Source organism: Leucoraja erinacea, chromosome 10 (assembly GCF_028641065.1).
Source record: "Leucoraja erinacea ecotype New England chromosome 10, Leri_hhj_1, whole genome shotgun sequence".
Lineage (NCBI taxonomy): Eukaryota > Metazoa > Chordata > Chondrichthyes > Rajiformes > Rajidae > Leucoraja > Leucoraja erinaceus.
The window spans coordinates 25,305,037-25,329,896 of record NC_073386.1 but is presented as its reverse complement, the minus strand read 5'-3'; the positions used below and the strand labels follow the sequence as shown (position 1 = coordinate 25,329,896).

At 42.4% G+C, this 24,860-nt stretch overlaps 1 protein-coding gene and 1 long non-coding RNA gene across 6 annotated transcripts in view; one reads left to right on the top strand and one right to left on the bottom strand.

Annotated features, from left to right (window-relative positions):
* The window catches only part of orc1 (origin recognition complex, subunit 1), a 33,761-nt gene extending 13,527 nt beyond the window's left edge, over nt 1-20,234 (bottom strand). The window contains exons 1-9 of one of the 5 annotated variants that reach the window (XM_055641749.1): nt 19,841-20,234; nt 14,231-14,337; nt 13,211-13,338; nt 12,594-12,772; nt 5,470-5,815; nt 4,795-5,257; nt 2,918-3,001; nt 1,967-2,144; nt 1,265-1,380 (exon numbers count right to left, since the gene is read on the bottom strand). In XM_055641749.1, the coding sequence (XP_055497724.1) occupies nt 1,265-1,380; nt 1,967-2,144; nt 2,918-3,001; nt 4,795-5,257; nt 5,470-5,815; nt 12,594-12,772; nt 13,211-13,338; nt 14,231-14,295 (1,559 nt within the window). In that variant the 5' untranslated portion in view covers nt 14,296-14,337; nt 19,841-20,234. The remainder of the gene's footprint in view (nt 1-1,264; nt 1,381-1,966; nt 2,145-2,917; nt 3,002-4,794; nt 5,258-5,469; nt 5,816-12,593; nt 12,773-13,210; nt 13,339-14,230; nt 14,338-19,840) is intronic. The other 4 variants (XM_055641748.1, XM_055641747.1, XM_055641752.1 and 1 more) reach the window with 4 other exon arrangements.
* A 1,547-nt stretch (nt 20,235-21,781) lies between these two features.
* LOC129700928 (uncharacterized) lies at nt 21,782-23,671 on the top strand. The gene is made up of 2 exons (XR_008724117.1): nt 21,782-23,042; nt 23,199-23,671. It is a non-coding gene; the product is annotated as an uncharacterized LOC129700928 (long non-coding RNA).
* The last annotated feature ends 1,189 nt before the right edge of the window (nt 23,672-24,860 follow it).

Here is a 24,860-nt window from a genome sequence, read left to right as displayed (position 1 = left end):
TGGACTGGGCCAGAGACTGGTTGAAAATCCTCGTAAAGACTCCAGCCAGCTGGTCTGCGCAGTCCTTCAGCACGCGTCCAGAGACGCCGTCGGGTCCAGCAGCCTTCCTTGGATTGATGGCCCGCAGCGTGCGCCTCACCTCATGCTCCTCTATTTTGAGGGTTAAGCTGCTGTGGACCATGTGGTGTGATGTGGCTGTCTCGGGTGGCTCCACTTCAAAGCGAGCAAAGAATAGGTTCAGCTCCTCTGCCAACGAGGCGTCACCTTCAGCAGCTCCAAGGTTGGTCTTGTAGTTGGTGAGATACTGGATCCCCTGCCACACCTGCCTGCTGTTATTACTGTCCAGGTGGTCCTCTATCCTCCTCCTGTAGTCTGATTTGGCCTCTCTGATGCCTCTCTTCAGGTTAGCTCGGGCCGTGCTGTATAAAGCCGTATCGCCAGACCTAAAAGCGGTGTTCCTCTCTTTTAACAGCCGCTGGACCTCCCGGGTCATCCAGGGCTTCTTGTTGGGGTAGACCCGGATGCGTTTGTCCACTGTGACCGTGTCCATGCAGTTTTTAATGTAACATAGTACACTGTCTGTGAACACCTCCAGGTCCCGGTGTTCAAACACATCCCAGTTGGTCCTGTCGAAGCAGTCCTGCAGCTGCTGAGAGGCACCATCAGGCCAAGTTGTGATGGTCTTTGTGATGGTAGGAGCAGTTTTCCTGAGGGGGGCATATGCAGGAATTAAAAGCAGGGACATATGGTCAGACTGGCCCAGGTGTGGTAGTGGTCTAGCCCTGTAGCCCAGCTTGATGTTGGAGTAGACCTTGTCCAGTGTGTTAGCTCCTCTTGTAGCACATTTAACATGCTGGTAGAATTTGGGGAGCATTGCCTTCAAGTCCGCGTGATTAAAGTCCCCTGCTATGATGTGAACACCGTCAGGATATGTGCTCTGCTGGCTGCTAGTGCTACCATACAAATGTCCAATAGCCGAGTTAGCATTAGCATCCGGTGGTATGTATACAGCAGTTATCATGACAACAGTAAACTCTCTAGGGAGATAAATGGGCCTGCATTTAACAGTCACATACTCCAGGTTGTTAGTGTGTGCGTGATGCCGCAGGCCGCCCCCCGCCCCCTGCAACCATGCATTGAGGGGATGGGACCTAAAGGGTCCCAACTTGGTCTAGCTTTTTTAAGATTTCCAATTTTGGACCACTTTGCATTTTTGCAAGGCCTTGTTCCTCTAAAGATATCAACAAAAATATGTACTCCTTACCTTGCCCTGGCTTCCTCTAAACCACTGACTGGCGTTTTAGCCAGCTGGCTTCTCCTTGGGATATAAGGACTTGGATGGGAGGGTGTCCGTGGAGTTCCAGGTGTTCTTGTTCCAGGCTAACAATTGTTTTGGACGGGAAATAAAAATAATCCAAAATGAACAAATCTTCAGATGCAATTGTGGACAGCTTTAGTACTCACTTGAATATGTGGCCATTCGTGCATTTAAAACACCAATAATATAGTAACTGCAATAATTTGCGATAAAGTTGAAAATTATCTTTCATCTTGAGGAGCATAGCTTTGTTAAACAAAGTATCTAGTGCAGGTTAAGGTGGATTTCACCAAAGCTTTCAAAAAAAATAAGACAATCTAAAAATATTAATTGGGAATGGTTAATAAAGAATATAATTTAACTGCTCTGCACATCCCAGTGCAGTTATACTAAATCAAAGTCATATGAATAGCCACTTCGATTTAAAATGAATTACAATAACCCTTTTGGGAAACACTGCATGCATTCCTACTTAAACAGTTGGGATGAGGCTGTTTGGGAACTCAGTTGACTTTAATTAACTGCAACACACATTACAAAAGGTAACAATTTATTTACTTTTATTTAATTTGAAAATAATTCAAGATAAAATTAATATAGTCAAGATGTGCCTGGTACCTGCTCGTTAGGTCTTTCATTGTAACATACCCGTTTTGCCGATGTCTTTTCAGATAACTTTGCTGTGGACTTTGATATTTTCTTTGCACATTTCCTCCTGAATTCAGAAGCATCATCATCATCTTGCTCCTTGTCCACACTGCTGCTTTCACTGCCTTTTTCATGGTCTAAAATTAATTCATCAGATCCTTCATCATCCTGGTCACGTCTATAAACAAATATTAAGATAATTGACTACAAATAAATTTGCTACACAGAAACACCTTTCTCCATAGATGAAACTTATTTTGCAATATTAAGTGCTCAAAGGTTAGAAGTAGAAATACATGGAGAAATAGCTCCTTCTAAAAGAAAAATAATGACATACACATTCTTTAAATTAATCAAGGATTAAAGAATGCACATTGTGCTAGAGCTGCAGAGAACAGAGTAATAAATATATACCAGATTTTGTTCATCTATTCAGGAAAGCTAAACAAAAACAAGTGGGTAAAGTCCTTACTATCATATACGTTATAAATTGTCATCTAAGGTAATCCACAAATATTATGAATTTTCAATAAGGATGAACAGAAAGTACACAGAGACAGGTAAAAAAGTAATTAGTTTAAGACCAGTGTGATTTCATACTCCATTAAAGTAGCTCTTAACTTCTAATGTTATCTTCCTTGTCCATTTTTGCTATACATATTACATCACATGCTTTTAATAGAATTATGTTTCTATTAGAGCTTCAGAAATAATTTGAGTTTCTGATGGAATCCTATTATTCCATTCAAACTTTAGATTTACTAGAACAGTGAATGAATGGCTTAAATTCTAATAAGGCAAATATGAGCAATGCCTTATGGTTTTGAAAATGAACTTCACTTCAATGAGAAATCAAGATCACTATCAATATTCATTTTGGCATGGAAAGGGAATCTCAGCAATTCCCTTTGGCATGGAAAGGGAATCTCGATGAAGATCAGGAAATCTTACGCATAGTAACCCTTATTGTCAGACTTGCGACGAGACCTTGGAGTATCTTGAATATTATCCATCTGGCTGTTCATTCTTTTCGATCTGTAATAATAGATTTACAGGTATGTAGGTTAATTGGTAAATGTAAAAATTGTACGTAGTAGATATAGGATGATGTTAATGTGCAGGGATCGCTGGTCGGCACGGACCCGGTGGGCCAAAAGGGCCTGTTTCCGTACTATATTTCTAAACTAAACCGAATAAAGTAAGACAAGACTATCATATACTATTTGGGACCAAATAAAAATTGGATTGGTGTGGAATATGTGTAGATGGGTGTTTGATGGTCAATATGGATTTAGAGGGTCAAAAAGGCCTATTATCTCGTTGTTGATAAGACAACCTTGTTGTACTATTCTATGACTGTACTGTAAAACGTGTAGTAATTGTCAGGCGCTGGAAGAAAACTTGTGTTCCTGCTCTAGATTTACAAAAGTCATGTTAGGAGAGTTGCACTACTTGCTACTGGTGCTGAAAATTCTTCATTCTGTACGTGTCAATAGGTGTTGTTTTTCTTGTTGATTGGTCAAGCTATTAATACTGGACCAGACTCTCCGAAGATAATTTAAAAGGATTGGACACAGACCATAATCAGTGGATGGTGCAGCCTCATTATCTATTGAGGTGCACATTATTCAAAGCAGAGTGTTTGGCCAATGAACAATATGATGCTATCATTGCTTCTATTATCAATAGACCTTGATCTGTAATCCTAAACCACTATTTTCTTCTTGCTGGTACACTCTTGCATCTGCACAAAAACTCAAAATGTTACACACCATCCTTTGGTGAAAACGCTATTTTTAAACTGACAATTTATTATAGACTTTCAAATTATAATAGAAAGCCAGAAACTATCAACTGGTTTGCAACATGCATTTCAGTAAGAAAATTCTAAACAAATGCAAATAAACATTAATCTGTGACCAGAATTTCAAATATATGATGGCAAGCACTATTCAGCCAAGATCACTTGTACGGGAATGGCAAAAACTGCTTGTTGAAGCAATAGGAATAGGAGGTAAAAAGATTAATGGCCTGTCCCACTTTCACAAGGTAATTCACAAATTCTCACGAGTTTTTCCCTCGATTCAAACTCGCAGAATGATCGTAACGAGTCCGTAGGAGTCCGTAGATATATCGTAGTTGCTCATTATGTTAGCCGTAGGTACTTGTGGCATTAGGTGAGTCGGGACGTTTTTTCCAGCCCGATAAAACGTCCATGAGTAAAAAAAAATGGTTGGGATGAATGAAATTGCAACTTATTAGGGCATCGAAATAGTCGTGGGAATTCGTAGACATAATTCGTGAACATAGTCGTGGAAGGTCGTAGGAGTTCATAGATTACCACGATCTTGATTTTTTTTTAAGTCTTTTAAACTCGGCAGAGGTTTTGAATTAAGTTGTGAATGTGGAACAGGCCCTTAAGGATTAAAGCAGAGATCTCCACTAATAAAACATAGTTAGAAATATTTATGCAGCATCAGTGGAAAGAAAAATATTTCAGGTTAAATAACATTCAATACTGAAACGTTAAGATTGCTTTTCACTCCGCAGCTTATCGCCAATTCGAGTAGTTTCAGCATATTCTCCTCTTAGGGAACAAATATGAAATATGGTTTAATTTGCTGCACGTCAATGCATATTTTCCTACTCACTCACTAAAGAACTATGCCATAAAGATCAATATTTAGTGCATCCTAGAGCAACAAGCAATCTGCTGAGAAACTCGGTAGATTGAACAGCATCTCAGGAGGCTCCAGAGTAGCTTGACCCCCTATCTTCCTCCAGATTTTAGCAAATGCAGTCTCGTGTCTCCAGACTGTGCAACCTACCTTTTGATATCGATGATTTCTCCATTATTTCCGGGTGGACTCGAGTCTTGCTGAATCGTTCTTGAATATTTAACAATGGGAGATAATTGCAAAAAGTCAACTTGATTTTTCATTGCCCTTCCATCGCGTACATGTGGTCTCGAGTCTTGCTGAATAGTTTTTGAAGTTTTAACATTGGGAGATAATTGCAAGGAGGCAACTTGATTTCTCATTGCCCTTCTATTGTGTACATCAGGTGAAATGGAATTATTTATCTTCGTCTGACTCTGTAATCCTTTAGAAGGCGAATGATTATCCGAAATACCATTGAAATCTACTCTGCGTTTTACAGCCCGTGGCCTCTGCTCCACTTGATGACGTTTTCGAGAAGAATCGTCTTCTTCATCGCCATCATCCTCATCATCATCATCAAGGAGTTCAGACAAAATATCCACTTGCTTCATTCTTGATAATTTCTTGAAATCTACAATATAAAAACACATTTTTAAATTACCTGCAATTTATAAAAGAACTTGTGGAATCAAGGGAACAAAAAAAATAGCAAGCTGGTTTGAAAGTCTACGTAAAAAGATTATTTCTTATGAGAAACAGGGGAACTATGTTCCCGAGATAGGTTCTAAATTATGAGGGCTAAGTATTTAACTCGTTCTTACAGCTGAGCAAATTTTTACTTACCATTGTGCAAAGGAATCTTCACAAGCATGGAGTTATTGCTTTGCTCCTTTGTGATTTCAGTACTCTTCTTACTTTGGAAAGTGCATTTGGCAATCTTCTTGACAGAATCACTTTGAGACTTGCAATTAATATTTGGATAAGAATTCACAGATTTCCGTGGGTGCCACAGTAAAGAATCCAAGCTTTTATGATCATAAAAAGACTCAGTTGAATTGATGGCCTTCCCAGAGAATGCATCTTCAGGTAGCTTGTTAAAACTCTTTCCATCCCAGTTCAATTTAACAAAGAGAGCATCATCACTTGGCTGGGAAGGAGGGAATGGTTCATCTGGAGCAATTTGAATTACCTAAAAAATAGAATTTACAATATTAACCATATAACCATATAATCATATAACAATTACAGCACGGAAACAGGCCATCTCGGCCCTACAAGTCCATGCCGAACAAATTTTTTTCCCCTTAGTCCCACCTGCCTGCACTCGTACCATAACCCTCCATTCCCTTCTCATCCATATGCCTATCCAATTTATTTTTAAATGATACCAATGAACCTGCCTCCACCACTTCCACTGGGAGCTCATTCCACACCGCCACCACTCTCTGCGTAAAGAAGTTCCCCCTCATATTACCCCTAAACTTCTGTCCCTTAATTCTGAAGTCATGTCCTCTTGTTTGAATCTTCCCTATTCTCAAAGGGAAAGGCTTGTCCACATCAACTCTGTCTATCCCTCTCATCGTTTTAAAGACCTCTATCAGGTCCCCCCTTAACCTTCTGCGCTCCACAGAATAAAGACCTAACTTATTCAACCTATCTCTGTAACTTAGTTGTTGAAACCCAACGCAACACACACACACACACACACACACACACACACACACACACACACACACACACACACACACACACACACACACACACACACACACACACACACACACACACACACACACACACACACACACACACACACACACACACACACACACACACACACACACACACACACACACACACACACACACACACACACACACACACACACACACACACACACACACACACACACACACACACACACACACACACACACACACACACACACACACACACACACACACACACACACACACACCACACACACACACACACACACACACACACACACACACACACACACACACACACACACACACACACACACACACACACACACACACACACACACACACACACACACACACACACACACACACACACACACACACACACACACACACACACACACACACACACACACACACACACACACACACACACACACACACACACACACACACACACACACACACACACACACACACACACACACACACACACACACACACACACACACACACACACACACACACACACACACACACACACACACACACACACACACACACACACACACACACACACACACACACACACACACACACACACACACACACACACACACACACACACACACACACACACACACACACACACACACACACACACACACACACACACACACACACACACACACACACACACACACACACACACACACACACACACACACACACACACACACACACACACACACACACACACACACACACACACACACACACACACACACCACACACACACACACACACACACACACACACACACACACACACACACACACACACACACACACACACACACACACACACACACACACACACACACACACACACACCACACACACACACACACACACACACACACACACACACACACACACACACACACACACACACACACACACACACACACACACACACACACACACACACACACACACACACACACACACACACACACACACACACACACACACACACACACACACACACACACACACACACACACACACACACACACACACACACACACACACACACACACACACACACACACACACACACACACACACACACACACACACACACACACACACACACACACACACACACACACACACACACACACACACACACACACACACACACACACACACACACACACACACACACACACACACACACACACACACACACACACACACACACACACACACACACACACACACACACACACACACACACACACACACACACACACACACACACACACACACACACACACACACACACACACACACACACACACACACACACACACACACACACACACCACACACACACACACACACACACACACACACACACACACACACACACACACACACACACACACACACACACACACACACACACACACACACACACACACACAAGCATCCTTGGCAAGAGAAATAGAATTACTATTTCACGTCAGCCAAAACCCAAGAATTCCAAAAACAGAGTTCACACATATTTCTTTCCACAGATGTATTGAGTATATCCACAAAGTTCCACCAATCTTAGATCAGCGATAAAGTATCAAAGCACAGAGCTATCACTATTTGAAAAGCCCACGTACACACTTCCAAGAATTAACAATACATGATTGTGTCTTCTTGAATCATCAACGGAATGTTTACTGGGCTTCTCAATTCACTGCACAAATAAAGCAGACCTCCCCCCTGTGAAGAAGTCTGCATTATAATCAGGCTGCATAGCAAACATCACCTCCCCTGGACATGCAATGCCATTACTATCATGAGAGCTTCCCGAGGGGCATTGATGAGCAGGATATTTGATTCCCATTCACCGCACAAATAAAGCAGACCATGGCCCTGTGAGAAGAAGTCTGCATTATGATTAGGCTAAGGCTGACAAGTCAAGAGTGTTTAATCGTCATATGTGCCAACAGTAGAACAATGACATTCTTAATTGCTACAGCTTAACAAGCCTGTAAAACCCAATAACAGATTATGTATAATAACCAAAAATACAACAAAACTAATAATCATTAATACTATATAACCATAAATAAGTGTAAAAACCAAAATACATAGTGCAACCAAAGTGCATAGATGACTAAAAGAGCATGGGACTGAACATGCAGCTCTGAGGTGCGCCTGTGTTGATGGTTATTGAGGTGGACCTGTTGTGTGGTGTGTCAACCTCAAATACCATGGATACAAGAGAGTTGAGGCCAGTTATTTTGCAGCAATTCATTCACTCCCAATTCTCTCCCTAACCCCCCCCATCTCCCAATGCATTTTAGCTACTTCAAACACGAGTCAGGAATGCAATGGAATACTCTCCATTTGCTTGGATGAACACCTTGAAAAAGATAAAAGGAAAAGGCTACCATTTGACCATCACATTTACATCGAGAATATTCACTCTTTACAACCAACATAATGTGGCTACATTTTTTAGCAGCCAACTTGCAAGGCTCTATCAATATTAGTACCTCCTGAAGCCATGCCATCTGTCACCTAAAGGGACGAGGTTGGCATTTCATCACCTTCACATTATCCTGTCAAAAACTGAGTTAGGCATTCAATGCCCTCCATAATGTTTGGGACAAAGACCCATCATTTTTTATTTGCCTCTGTACTCCACAACTTGAGATTTGTAATAGAAAAAAATCACATGAGGTTAAAGTACACATTGTCAGATTTTATTAAAGGGTATTTTTATACACTTTGGTTTCACCATGTAAAGATTACAGCTGCGTGTATACATAGTCCCCCCATTTAAGGACAAATTATTGTTTGGGACACATGGCTTCACAGGTGTTTGTAATTGCTTGTATGTTTAAATGCCTCCTTAGTGCAGGTATTAGAGAGCTCTCAGCACTAGTCTTTCCACCAGTCTTTCCATCACCTTTGGAAACTTTTATTGCTGTTTATCAACAAGAGGACCAAAGTTGTGCCAATGAAAGTCAAATAAACCATTATGAGACTGAGAAACAAGAATAAAACTCTTAGAGGCATCAGCCGAACCTTAGGCTTACCAAAATCAACTGTTTGGAACATCATTAAGAAGAAAGAGAGCATTGGTGAGCTTACTAATTGCAAAGCAATTGGCAGGCCAAGGAAGACCTCCACAGCTGATGACAGAAGAATTCTCTCTATAATAAAGAAATATCCGCAAACACTTGTCCGACAGATCAAAAACACTCTTCAGGAATCAGGTGGGGATTTGTCAATGAACACTGTCCGCAGAAGACTTCATGAACAGAAATACAGAGGCTACACTGCAATCTACACTTCAGTCTGAAGAAGGGTCTCGACCCGAAACGTCACCCATTCCTTCGCTCCATAGAAGCTGCCTCACCCGCTGAGTTTCTCCAGCATTTTTGTCTACCTACACTGCAAGATGCAAACCACTGGTTAGCCGCAAAAATAGGATGGCCAAGTTACAGTTTGCCAAGAAGTACTTAAAAGAGCAACCACAGTTCTGGAAAACAGTCTTGTGGACAGTGAGACGAAGATTAACTTATATCAGAGTGATGGCAAGAGCAAAGTATGGAAGAGAGAAGGAAATGCCCAAGATCCAAAGCATACCACCTCATCTGTGAAACAGTGGTGAGGGTGTTATGGCCTGGGCATGTATGACTGCTGAAGGTACTGGCTCATTTACTTTCAATGATGATAAAACTGCTGATGGTAGTAGCATAATGAATTCTGAAGTGTATAGATACATCCTATCCGCTCACGTTCAAATAAATGACTCAAAACCCATTGGCTGGCGGTTCATTCTACAGCAAGACAATGATCCCAAACATATTGCTAAAGCAACAAAGGAGTTTTTCAAAGCCAAAAAATTGTAAATTCTTGAGAGGCCGACAATTACCCGATCTGAACCCAATTGAGCATGCCTTATATATGCTGAAGAGATAATTGAAGGGGACTAGCCCCCAAAACAAGCATAAACTAAAGATGGCTGCAATACAGGCCTGGCAGAGCATCACCAGAGAAGACACCCAGCAACTGGTGATGTCCATGAATCACAGACTTCAAGCAGTCATTGCATACAAAGGATATGCAACAAAATACTAAACGTGACTACTTTCACTTACATGACATTGCCGTGTCCCAAACATTATGGTGCCCTGAAATGGGGGGACTAGGTATACAAGATACATTTAATTGTCATTTGGACCCCTTGAGGTCCAAACGAAATGCCGTTTCTGCAGCCATACATTACAAACACATAGACCCAAGACACAACAACACAGCATAATTTACATAAACATCCATCACATCGCTGTGATGGAAGGCCAAATAAACTTATCTCTCCACTGCACTCTCCCCCCCCCGATGTCAAAGTCAAAGCCCCCGGCTGGCGATGGCGATTGTCCCGCGGCCATTAAAGCCACACCGGGTGGTGCGAGGTCGCACACCGGGTTCTTGATGTTAGAGCCCCCGGCGTGCGCTCGCAGAGCCCCGCGGCCATTCCAAGCCGCGCGGGGCAGTGATGTAGGCCCCGTTCCAGGAGCTCTTCAACCCCGCAACTCGGGCGGGGGAAGTCGCCGTTGCGAGAGCCCTGAAAAGCGGTCTCCCTCCAGGGACCCGCGGGCTCCCGGTGCCGCCTTCCATAGACCTGCCGTTGAAGCCTCCGACTCTCCGGACGGGCCGCAGCAGCAGCAGCGCTCCTCCACCGCTCCGGACTCGGCCAGCCCCGCGACGGTGACGGTGAGTCATAGCACCAGAGTCCCCGGTCTCTTCCTGTTGGAGGCCGCTCCTCGTTGCGGCCCCAACGACAACGGAAACCCGACGAGAAAAGGTCGGGTCTCCCGTGCAGGGAGAGATTTAAAAAGTTTCCCCCCCCCTCCCCCCCACACCCCAACAAAAAATAACAAAAACTACATAAAAACACAGACAGAAAATAATAAAACGCGGACAGACTGCAGAGGCCGCTGCTGACCAGAGTCGCGCCGCCCACCGGAACATTACAGCGTATAAACACTGCTGTAATTTCTACATGGTGAAACCAAAATGTATAAAAATGGCCTTTATTAAAATCTGACAATGTACACCTTAACCACGTGATTTTTTCTTTTACAAATCTCAAATTGTGGAGTACGGAGGCAAATAAATAAATGATAGGTCTTTGTCCCAAACATTATGGAGGGCACTGTGTTCAAAACCAATAAGGCAAAACACTGGAACTCATTCCTTGACAGCACTTGCAAGTATCTTCATAACAAGATCTACAGTGGTTCAAAATGGCAGTCCCCACCAGTAATTAGTAAACAAGTACTACAAGGTAAAAACTTCGGAAAAACTGCCAAACACTTGCCGTTATGGCCTGCTGGATCTCCTGGTTGCTAAACACTTTAAACCTCCCTATCTGTACTGAACTTACTGTCCTGGGCCTTCTCCATTGCTAGAGTAAGGCCACACACTTACTGGAGGAACAGATTTTAATATTCCACTTGAGCAGCTTACAAACCAATGGTATGTACACAAAATTCTTCAATTTTAGGTAACAATCCACCCTCCTTAATCCTCTCTATTTCCTGTGTCCCACCCGTTGTGCACCCATTTCTCTCACTATCCCCCCCCCCTTTCCCCCACCACCACCTTTATCCCTCCCTCTGACTTCGCATTTCACTTCTCTTTTTTCTCTTACACTCGTTTGTCTCACTTTATATGTCTAGCCTTTGTCTACCTATCTGCGCATCAACCTACAACGCATCTGTATCTACCCATCACTTGGCAGGCTTTGATCACCCGCCTCCTTTCCAGCTTTCTAACCCCCCCACCACCACAATCAGTCTGAAGTCCCGACCTGAATTGTCACTAATCTATGTCCTTCAAAACTTCCGTTTGACCCGCTGAATTGCTCCAGCATCTTGATTTAAAAATTTTTGAAATACTATATGTATTAGAAAGTTTGATGATATAGTTATGATTAGACAAAAACATCAAACAAAAATATACAAAAGAAAGCAAAGAAGACATTAGAAATCAAGTAGACTTGCTTGACTTGCAAATGGCAGCCAGCAGAACACACCTACAATTCATCATCTGGTGACAGGCAAAATATTGTTTAGCTTCAGGTCCAAAAGTGAAGCACTTCTGATCATGCAACACAAACAAAGAAATCCAAGGCTGGTAAAATTGTGTGCTCTAGTCTTACCTTTACATGCTTAAGAATAGTTTCAACATTGATCTGATTTTCATAGTTAGAGGCTTCACACAAGAAGATCTCATTAGGATGGGCTTCTCTTCCCAATAGCTTCTGCTTTGTTTTGGGTATTTCCTCAATACGAATAAACCACTGGACAATTGCCTGCTTAGTGGGAGGTTGTTGTGTACCTGATGAGGCAAAAAAAAAAAACTTGTCATATATATGAAATGTCTGGAAAACAAAAAGGTCAGCATCAAATTATATCTTAAAATGGAGAAAATTTAAATTGAAGATGCAGAATACCACACTATACTCACATAAAATGACATACTTACTTTCCATGTTGATAATTATTCTCTTTGTTGGTAGTTTATTGACATAATATCATAAACATGAATGTGCATATTTTCAACAGCACAACATAACTTTTGGTACAGCATTAAAAGCTGGATGAATGCAGCATTCTGGGTTTAGACAGCACAAGTCAAAACGTATTCACGGACATTTGTGAAGCTAATATTTGATACACAGGTAATGTATTTAACGTGAAGTGCAAAAAATGTACATGATGGCTTTTTAATCCAGCGTAAATATATCAGTGGTTACACAATGAAACATATCCTTACCATCCTCATACAATTTAAGCAGCTTAGCGACATATGGACGATCCTCATCATCTCTCTTAATTAAAACAAAATCTTTGATTTTGATGCAATAAATGAAGGAAGTTCCTTCATGTTCGATCTGAACAGCTCTAAAGAAAAAATACATACTTTAGATGTATGAAAAACATTGTAATCGCCCAACTTTTAATGCGTAATATATTTTTTTACAAAATATCGAATCTCTCCAGAAAATTTCTCCTGTAGTTCCAATTGATACAATGCTTCACTGCTACTTCATGGCATGCTATTTATTAAATATTTTAGAATTATCTATTTAGTTACATCTTACATTCTGAGACAATATGTTGCTATTATTTTCCTGCACTTGAATGAATTTTGAAATTAAAAAATAGCACCAGCAATGGTAAGCATAAAACTTCCAGAACATTAATTAAAAAAAAAAATTCCAATTCACTTGAAAAAACAGAGTTGGAGTAACTCAGCGGATCAGGCAGCATCTCCGGAAAACTCCTCTTTAAACCGATTGTAGTAGGAGAGAAAGCTGAATAGAGCTTGGGGTGGAGCAAAGCCTGGCAAGTGTTCAAATCAAATGAAGTGTTAGATGGAGACAGATGAGGGTGGCATGTGGGAGAAAGGTACGTGGGGTGGGTGGTGGAATAGTGGGTGAAATCTGTGCATACCAAGACGGGACACAAGAGAAGGGGAAATGAGGAGGTAGGGGATGTGTTACGTAAAATTGGAGAATTCAATGTTCATACCTTTGGGCTGTTGCCCAAGTGAAATACGAAGCATGTTCCTCCAGTTTGTGTGTAGTATCACTCTGGCAATGTAGTTGACACAGCACAGAAAGGTCAATAAGGAACAGAGAGTTAAAATGGTTCGCTACCAGGAGATCCAGCAGGCCTAGGAGAGCCAAGCGCCTAGTCTCTGCTTATTCTCACCGATGTAAAGGAGGCCACATTAGGAGCACCAAATGCAGTAGATGAGGTTAGAGGTGGTGCATGTGAACCCCTGTCTTACCTGGAAGGGCGGCTGAGGGTCCCTGGATGGATGTGAGCAAGGAGGTGCAGGGACAGGCATTGCATCTCCTGTGGTTGCAGCAGCAAGTATCTTGGGAGGAGTGGTCTCTACGGAAAGCATAAAGGAGTGGGAATGGGAAGATGTGGCTGATGGCAGGATCACATTGAAGATGGAGGAAATGTCGAAGAATGTGTTAGAAATAGCGATTAGTTGGGAGAAAGGCAAGGACCAGGGAAACACTATCCTTTCCCCCTATCTCTCCCTGTGGCTTTACATTTCACTCCTTTCCTCTCCTTATCTGACACTCTTTTTCATCTCTAGCTTTTGTCCACCCATCTCCTAACCTGCATTCACCTATCACTTCCCAGGGTTTGTCCCGCTCCCACTTCTTTTCCAGATTTCTACCCCCTGCTAAAATCAGTTTGCAGATGGGTCCTCCAGAGATGTTGCCTGACATACTTTGTGTAGGATAGCAGATGCAGATGCCGGTTTATACCGCAGATATACACTATTGCTGGAGTAATTCAGTGGATCAGGCAGCATCTCTGGGGAAAAAGGATGGGTGACTCAGTCTGGAAAAGGATTCTGACCCAAACGTCACCCATCCTTTTTCTTCAGCGATGCTGCCTGACCTGCTGAGTTGCTCCAGCACTTTGTGTCTACTCTAACACTGTATTTTATTGGTAAACCAGTTGCAACTTCTCGAGTATTCCCATTCACTAGTACACTTTAAAGCTCAAGGATAATTTAAAGCTACTGAAACCAATCATTGGATAGGTAACATTCCATTGATGACAAATGCTGAATGTGTGTATTAATTGGCCCTCATTGAAACCTCCATGATGAGATCAGGAAAATCATTATGCAGCCAGTGACAGTGACATCTCCTGGACGGACAACACGACAGCGGTCATCAAGAAGGCTCAGCAGCGGCTGCACTTCCTGAGGGTCCTCAGGAAGCACAACCTGGACTCTAACCTGCTGCTGACCTTCTACCGCTCGTCCATCGAGAGCCTGCTGACATACTGCATTACAGCATGGTATGGCAGCTGCACCATGGCAGACAGGGAGAGGCTTCAGAGGGTAACCAGGACAGCGCAGAGGATCATTGGTTGCCCTCTCCCCTCCCTGATGGACATCTACACCTCCCGCTGCCTTAGCAGGGCAAAGAAGATCACCAAAGACAGCTCCCATCCTGCGTTTGGACTGTTCGACCTGCTGCCCTCTGGAAGGCGCTATAGGTGCATCAAATCCAGGACAAACAGACTCAGGAATAGCTGCTTCCCGAGAATTATATCTACCATAAATTCAAATCCACACATGCACTGACTACACCGCCCAACAGGACTTCCATCTGTATATATGTATGTAGCGCCGTAGAATTTGTGCACCTATTCCCCCCCCCCATCTCCCTTCTGTTTTGTTTTTCTGTTTCTTGTTTTTTGTGTAAAATTGTATGTATGCACTGAGTACGAGCAGCTTTCAGTTTCACTGTACATGTATAGTGACAATAAATGGCATATCTATCTATATCTATCTATCATTAACATATCCTTAAAGGTATATCCTTGCCATTGAATGCTCAGTTTATTTGGTAATTTAACGTTCTGTTATTTGTATATCCTGGGAGCCACACCTCAACACTGTAAAGGAGGCAAAGGGTGTCTGGGCTCCATTCCCAGAATCTTCTTTGAATTATTTTCACAAAGGTGTTTGCATATTCAGGGGTGTCTTGAAAGCTGCAGCATGATCCCATTGTAAATATGTCTGGAACGTTGCCCGACTACACACAAAATATTAAAAGCTAAGTAGATAGCATCAACTGTAGTTAACAGGCTTATTATGGTCTTTCTGTTTTAAATATATAAACTCTATGTACTTTGAGTATTGAGATTCTATCGAGATCTCCAAGGATATGTACATTTCTCTTGATGAATAACGACCTTTTCGTCAACTTCAGCCTCTGATTATCTTAATTTAAAAATCAGATCAATCTCTCTCTAGTCAGTAGCATATGGAAGATAAAGATCACTGCTGCCCAGTAGACCATTAGTCCATGAGCAGACCTAGTCACATTGTTTGCATGTCAGACCCCAGATTCCTGAAACAAACACTTTGTTCCCAGCTCTGTCATTGTAATACGAGAATTTTGTCCAAACAGTCCGTGACCCATAGCGCTATGGCTATAGCGCTGTTAAAAGCACATAGTATGTGGCCAGTAGTGCTATATTTAAACCCCACAGTGCTGCAGCTGGCAGCGCTTTGTTTAAACCTTTGCGCGCCAAGCTGGCAGGATCTGACGAATAGAATAGAAAATGTTCAGTAAAAATAGCAAACAAGATGGCGTTGGCGCAGGCCAAGTGCCCCCGCAACGAGCTGCTGCCGTTGCTGGTATAAATTCATACCTTTTAGGACACCAGAATTGTGTGTGAAATTACCATTGCCAATTCCTCAATTCAGTGACATTCTTCAACAGAGAATTACTAACTGGTCCCAAGATGACTCAGGAGTCCAATAATTGAACTTCACACCTGCCCAGAGAAGGTATAGACATCTCTTTGGAGGCTTTAAGGGCCTGTCCCACTTGGTGATTTTATCGGCGACTGTCGGCATCATTGACTGACGTATCAGATCACCGAAAAAGTCGCGGCGTGATGCGGTGTGACGACGTATTAATGTCTCCTCAAGTGTCGCAACATTTTTTTGTCGCCGCTGGATTTTGACATATTCAAAATCTTTCGGCTACCTGATAGGTCAACCAATGATGCCGGCAGTCGCCGAAAAAAATCGCCAAGTGGGACAGGCCCTTAACTGCCTACTGGCAGCGCTCTTATTAATTTTACTTTTCAGGTTTCAGTAGTAAACCACTGCCTCGTGAAGAATGTAGCACTACTGATGGTAACTGATTATTTGCTGCTTTCAGCTTGTGATCCTTACACCTATTTTCTTATACTATGGATTGTAAATATTTTTACTATGGCTTATTTTACTATGACTATATTCTTATATTATCATCATCATTGTTGAAAACATCAATGGGCACAGTGCCTTACAATGCTATGTATGATAGTGGTCGCAACCTTTACTGACGTGTGGATGGCCGTTGGCTCGCTAGGAGCTCATCTGCCCTTTGGCAGGTCTTGTTTTTGGTCCTGCTGGGGGTCTACACCCCCCTCCTCACTTGGCAAACCAGGTGGGGGAGACTGTTTAGTTGCTGACAATACGACCATGGTGCAGGTAGCGCGGGATTACATGGTACCCGTGGAACTCCCCCAACCTGACCTGGGTCGTAAATAATATTTACGACTATGGCTTGTAAATAATATTATTTTCTGACTAATTATACTTTGCTCTGTAACTCTAAAAGATGTGAAGTCTCCGTGGGACTATTTTTAGTTCAGCAGAACACATCAGAATTAGGGGTGGCACAGTGGTAGTTGCTGCCTTACAGCGCCAGAGAGCTGGATTCAAACCTGATTACAGCTGCTGTATGTAGAGTTTGTGCGTTCCCCATGTGACCGCGTGGGTTTTTGTCGGGAGCTCCGGTTTCATCCCACACACCAAAGACATACAGGTTTGGAGGTTAATTGGCTTCGGTAAAAATTGTAAATTGTGCCTAGTGTGTATGATAGTGCTAGTGTACGTGCTGGTCGGCATGGACTTATTAGGCAGAAAGGCTTATTTCCACGCTGGATCTCTAAACTAAACTAATTCCGTTTTCCCATGTGGGCAGTTGATAGCACATGTGCTAGAACTAAAAATGTTAAATATAGAAGATCCAGCTTGGATGAGATGTTAAATTAAGTTAATTTTGGTTGTTGAAATTCAGACCAGGAAATTCCCTGATTTGATTCCCAAAATGTGCTGAGTTTACTGATCAATTGAAGCTCCGAGAACAACTATCTGTGATCAGTGTCAACCATGTCACATAACAAAGGACTGTACATGAATAATGGTACAAGGTAGTAGCTAATGAATGGGTACCACAACTCAGTGAATCAACACCTTCATCAATATAAAAGTTAAAATGTCTAAAGTACAAAATACTGTGTTATAAATGTAGTTTCTTCTTTACTAATTAGTTTACAGTTAACTACAAAGTGTATTGGTTTAGTTGTCAATGCCCAGCCAACCGTTCACACTGAGTATTTTGCCACTGAAAAAGAATGTGCTAGATGTGGTGTGGGTTACAAAAACAAAATAATTCAAAGTTTTGGAACAAGATGGTGTTTAAACTCTAAACAAAATACCCTGGGCACCAAAAAAAAACGTGTCCATCTCATCACATTGGTTTCCAGATAGAAACATAGAAAATAGGTGCAGCAGGAGGCCATTCGGCCCTTCGAGCCAGCACCGCCATTCATTGCGATCATGGCTGATCTTCCCCAATCAATAGGGTGATTTCACCAAAGGTCAAATGAGCGTAGATCCCCCCTCACGTGACCGAAAAATTTAACTGGAGGACATATGTCACTTCCGGTACATGTTAGTGAATGGGGAAACACGCACTTTCACACCCGTTAAAAACATGGAAAACGGCCGATATTTGAGCTGAAATTTTCTGTGCTTGTCGGGGTGACCGTGAAGCACAGCGACCTAAATTTTCAGGCAAAAAAAGATAGAAAGTAAGGTAATTACAAGAGGGAACTGAAGGTGGAAAAACAGCGGAAGTGCTTAGCAGACATTTGCCGTGGAGATTTAAAGATCCAAAATATCGGGAATTATCGCGTTTGCTCGCTGAATTTCATCACAAGTAAGGCATTATTGACTTACTTTTGATGAAATTCAGCAAGCAAACGCGATAGATAATTCCCGATATTTTGGACCTTTAAATCTCCACGGCAAATGTCCGCTGTTCACTTCCGCTGGATTGGCACCTTCAGCTCCCTCTTTAATTTGCCTTAGTTTCTATCTTTTTTTTGGACTGTAAATCTAGGTAGCTGTGCCTCACGGTCACCCCGACTGGCACAGTAAATTGCAGCTCAAAAACTGGCCGTTTTCGATGTTTTTAACGGGTGGGAAAGTCCGTGTTTTCCCATTCACTAACATGTACCGGATGTATAGCATGTACTCCAGTTGAGATTTTCGGTCACGTGGGTGCGGATCTACGCTCCAGTGACCTTTCGTGAAATCACCCTATAACCCGTGCCTGCCTTCTCCCCAGATCAGCGACAGGCGTAGTTATTTAGAAGAGGCCCTATACAACCATAAATGAATTCTGCAGAAATTTCTCGACCCAAAAATACTGTAAATATGGTACCCACAGCTACCACAGATAGATTAAGCGGTAACCCAATTTAAACAGAAACTAGACATTACACGTGGGGGGGGGGGGGGGGGGGGGACGGATGGAGTCAATAAAAAAGGGCTGCGAAGAGAATGGTGCGAAGTATAAACTCGGTTAGATTTATGGAGACAAAGCCCCGTTTTTGTTATGTACTGCCTCTAATCTTACCAACTGCCCTAAAGCTAAGCTAATAGGTATAATAGACGGCCGTAGAGCCATATCCTCGGTACTCAAAAAATCCCAGTCATCTGCTTCTCTGCTCCCTGGATGCAGAACCGGGGCGTTTAACACCGGATGAAGTGTGTGCAGTAGCGTTTACTCACTCATAAACCAAATCCTGCAGTTTGCGATGCACACGATCAGGTTTCCCTCGCCAAGTGTATCGCCGTCTTTCACGCACTCTGTGCCTGATAGGATACTTGCTCATTTCAGGTAAACTTTGCTTCAGATTGTCGATACAGCAAAATCCACATTAACTACGGCAGAGAGACATGAATAATCTCCCTTAGAAAGAGGGCTTTACTTCAAATCGAATTTCCACTCGACTATGGATATACTTTAATAAAACCGTTTAACAAAATAATCTTGTGATTAAAAAGTTAAAAACTGTCCGATACTCTGTAACATGAGAAAGTACCACTCGCCGCCTTGGATACATTCAGCAAACATCGCTACATTCTCCCGCCATTCCGGTCAGCTGGGTTACAGCAATGTATTCTGGGTGCAATGAGGGGGGGGGGGGGCAAGTCTCCCCAATGGATACGATGCACTTTGATTAAATGGTCCCTGACCACCTATAAAACCAATATGTCAGTTATTGAATTTAATGATATTTTGAAACTGGTGTTATAATTTGGATTTTGTTCTGTTTTGTCCCTGTTGTTAATATTGCTATGTTGATTATTATAAAGACTGTTTCACCAGGAGTAAAAGTCTTCATTCAAAAACTAACTTTCCCCCGTCCTTTGCCACTTATATCCCTCCCCTTGGCTTTATATTTTACTGCTCGTGTCCCCTTTTCATCTCTAGCCCTTTTTCATCCATCTGCAAACTTAGCCTGAATCAATTTATTGCTTGCCAAGTTTTGTTCTGCCCCTACCTCTTTTCCAGCATCCCCTCCCCCCTCATCAGTCTAAAGAAGGGTCCCTGCCTGAAATGTTGCCAATCTATGTCCTCCAGAGATGCTGCCTGACCTGTTGAATTACTCCGTCCCTTTGTGTTTTAGTCAAGATTTCAGCATCTGCAGTGTCTTTTGTGTCTCCAACTTTTGACCAATGCTCGCTGATTTGCTGGATTTTTCCAGCATTTCTATTTTTCTTCCTGAGTTTTATTCCTGTGGTTTACGATGATGAGTTTGAAACTTTGGAACCTCAAGATAAGGTTCAAAACTAACAATTTCCAACTCTTTAACATTACTAAGTGTAAACTGATATGTAGATGAAATGATTTTTCCCAAAAATAAACTTTATTCAGAATAAAAATAATAAAGGCAAAACAAAAACTTCAAAAAACTCTTTGTCTATATATTAATTAGTTTCATACTCAATAGTGTTAGCACCTATGTTTAAACAAAGCAAAACACCCTTTCCACTCATGGGGTAATATTTATTTCCTTGTTTGAGGGGTGTCCCCCACCAGATTCTGCATCTCAATGTTCAGCAGCTGAAGCACCCTAGACTGCATTCAAATGCTCATCTTTATCTTTATCACCTCTAGATTTGATTATTCCAATACATTCCTGCTCATTGTCCCTCAATCCATTCCTTACCCCCATCTCCCCCCCACTTGCCCACATATACTTTGGGGCATCATTAATTTGCTGCCCGTGAGTTAATTTAAATTCACACATTACCATTGAGCTTGAAATAGATCAGATATTATTACTGAACAACGGGTTTGTGTGCTATCTGCCCAGCATGCAAAATAGCTCCTTCTTGCATATGGCGTGCACAGCCTAATGTTGTAGGACAACTTGATCTTATTGATCTTTGATCTTATTTGATTGTGCACACCAAGTTGCTGCATTCGCCAAAACAGGGCAGACCACATGAAGGTTGCAATCTCCCACCCCCAAAATAGCTCAGTCCTGTCAACAAACACGAATAAAGAAACCTAATCAATTGCATTCCGAATTAGTCTGTACTCATTCAATAACAAAAGTCAAGAGTTAAGACAAGAGTGTTTTAATGTCATATGTCTTGATACGGAACAATGAAATTTTACTTGCAGCAGCACGATAGATATATAAAAATAGTACTCAATAAACACTATAATAAACACAAAAAGTTCAATGTACGAAATTAAAAAAAAACATTATAGTGCAAAGACAAAAACAATGCCCAAAGTCCCTAGTCCGATCAACGCAGTTCTGACTTCGGAGTTTAGTTGGAGTTCGTGGTGTTCAATAGCCTGCTGGTTGTTTGGAAGAAGCTGCTCCTGAACCACATTACAGTTTTCAGGATCCTATTCTTTCTTCCCATTGGCAGGAGTAAATGAGAGCATGGTGTTGGTCCTTGATGATGCTGACTGCCATTTTGAGGCATTACCTCCTGTAGATCTCTTTGATGGTGGGGATAGGTGAGGAAGGGGGATATCTGCTGTTTAAGTACCCATCTGCTCATTACTCGAGGAAGTTAGAGAATATACAAGGGCATTTAAAAGTTATGAAATTAAAGTCAGCAAGGTCGGCCTTAAGCCGATTGGACCGATTGCTCCCAATTGGGTGCCGCGCCTAAAGGGGGCCCCGCACTAATGTTCCGTATTTCGCACGGAAGTACGAATTTGCTTTGTTAAATAAAGATTATTTTAAAAACATTCGCCATCCGAATTTCTTTAAAAAACGAACATGGATAACAACCGCTGCATGGCCACCAGACACAAACGATTTGTTAACTACTACTGTTAGCACTTGTTAACAGCCAGTAGTTAACAAGTAGTTATACAATGTCATCAATGCATCGATCCACATTCCTCAGTAAATGTAATTGTGTTTGAACAAGTATTAATGACGTTGCGTTCCTTTGAATACAATTCACGTGGTGTCATTAATCCTTGTTCAAAATACACTTTTTAACTTGGCACAGAGTGCTATGGTTACCCGTTTTTTATTGCACAAGAGTCGAGTCAAGAATTTATAATTGTCATGTGTACCCACAACAGAACAATGAAATTCTTATTTGCAGCAGCATAACAGGCGTTTAAACACAATACTCATAGATTTCAATGTGCCCTGAGGTGCCCGTCATGGCCACCTGGCCAACAGTCTGTCTCGTCCTTTTTCTGTTTTTATTATTTTGTAGCGGCACCTAGTGGTTAAGCTGTGTATTCAGAACTCTCATCATTGGTCGGGACTGTCACGTAACAGGCGGTTCGTTCGCGGGCTTTTCAGTATGTTCAGTAGCTAGTGCTCTTCACGCCGACAAGAGCTTAAACGTTTATTCCTGATCAAGTACACGTGTGGTTCAAGTGTTGCTTTCGTTAATAAAGAACATTTTGCTCTACCTGCTTGTCTCACTGCAATTTTAAGTATGTTTAAATGTATGTTTTAATGTTTCTTAGTATGTTTTATGTGGGGGGTGGGAGGAGGGAATCGGGGGAAACTTTATTCAGCCACATACCTCGACCACGATGTGATTTTTTTTTCCGTGTCGCATTTCCGCCCCCGCCCCCACCCCCCTGCAGCCTACAACGTGGAGTGGTGCGGCCTTTCCTGGGGACCGGCCCAGAACTTCAAGCCGCAGGCGCAGCACGGACTTACCATCGCAGAGCAGGCGATCCTTTGCCGAGGATCACCACGAAAGCACTCCGACCGCGGGGCCAGTGGACTTTAACACCATGAAGCAGTGTTCCGATCCGTCCCGATGCCGGAGTTTCCATCATCCCGACGCAAGGGCTTGAACATCAGACCGCTGGCATCAGCACTGCGGAAGGTGCATAGGCCCTGGCCACGGGTGAACAAAAGAGGAATATGACTGAACTTTATTGCCTTCCTGTACAGTGAGGAATGCGGATTCCACTGTGGTGGATGTTTATGTTAAATTTGATTTTATGTGTCTGTGTATTGTTGCTTTTCGTATGGCTGTATGGTAACTCAAATTTCACTGTACCTTAATTGGTTAAGTGACAATAAATGCGAACTTGAACTTGGAAGATAAGGTTCTGTTCCTCAAGCTTAAATTGGGTTTAATTGGAACAGTGAAGGAGGCCGGAAAAAGACCAGAGTAAGAGTGGGATGGAAAATTAGAATGACAGGCAGCTGGAAGCTCCATGTCTTCCTGCAGACCAAACGGCAGATTGCTTTATGGTGCACTTTTGTTTTCTTCCTAACTTTGCTCATAAATTTTTAAACTGAAGCTCGTGAACAGCAGGCATCTCAATTTAGTAATTTTATGAGCAAAAATCTCATCAAAGATTCCCTTGTCCTATCCATCCCTCCCACAACTTATCTGAAACTTAGCTCAAACTTATTTTCTTACTTCTGCATTTTAGTTGAATTTTAGTTGAAGGATTTTCAACCTAAAATATGAACTTTGTTTCTGTTACTGGATATTAGGTGCTATCTGATCTGTGGAATGTTTCAAACATTTTCTGTTTTTATTTCTGTTCCAACAACTGCAGTTTAAAAAAAAAAATTCAATCTTTAGTATTTAATTATATTGGCATTGCCAATTTCCCCATTAATGTGCTTGTGGCAACCTAACTGAACTGCCTGTTCATGCCACTGACATCTATTACAAACCCACTGACTCCCATAGCTATCTAGACTACACTTCTACCCACCCTGCTTCCTGTAAAGACTCTATCCTCTATGCCCAATACATCTGTCTACACTGCATCTTGTGTCCAGGGTGAGGTGTTCCATACCAGGACATTGGAGATGTCCTCATTCTTTAAGGAACAGGCGTTCCCCTCTTCCATTATAGATGAGGCCCTCACTCGGGTCTCCTCGATATCCCGCAGCTCCGCTCTTGCTCCCCCTCATTCGTAACAAAGAAAGAGCCCCCCCCAGTCCTCGCCATCCACCCCATCAGGAGTCGCATACAGCACATAATCCTGACATTTTCGCCACCTTCAATGGGATCCCACTACCAGGCACATCTTCCCATCTCCACCCCTATCTGCTTTCCGCACTGTTCCCTCCTCAACTCCCTGGTTGACTCGTCCCATCCCATCCCACCCAACCCACCCCCTCCCCACTTACTATCCCCTGCAATCGCAGAAGATGCAACACTTGTTCCTATAATCCCCCCTCGACTCTGTCCAAGGTCCCCAACAGTTTTTTCAGGTTCACTTGCACCTCCTCCAATCTAATCTAATGTATCCGCTGTTCCAGGTGTGGACTCC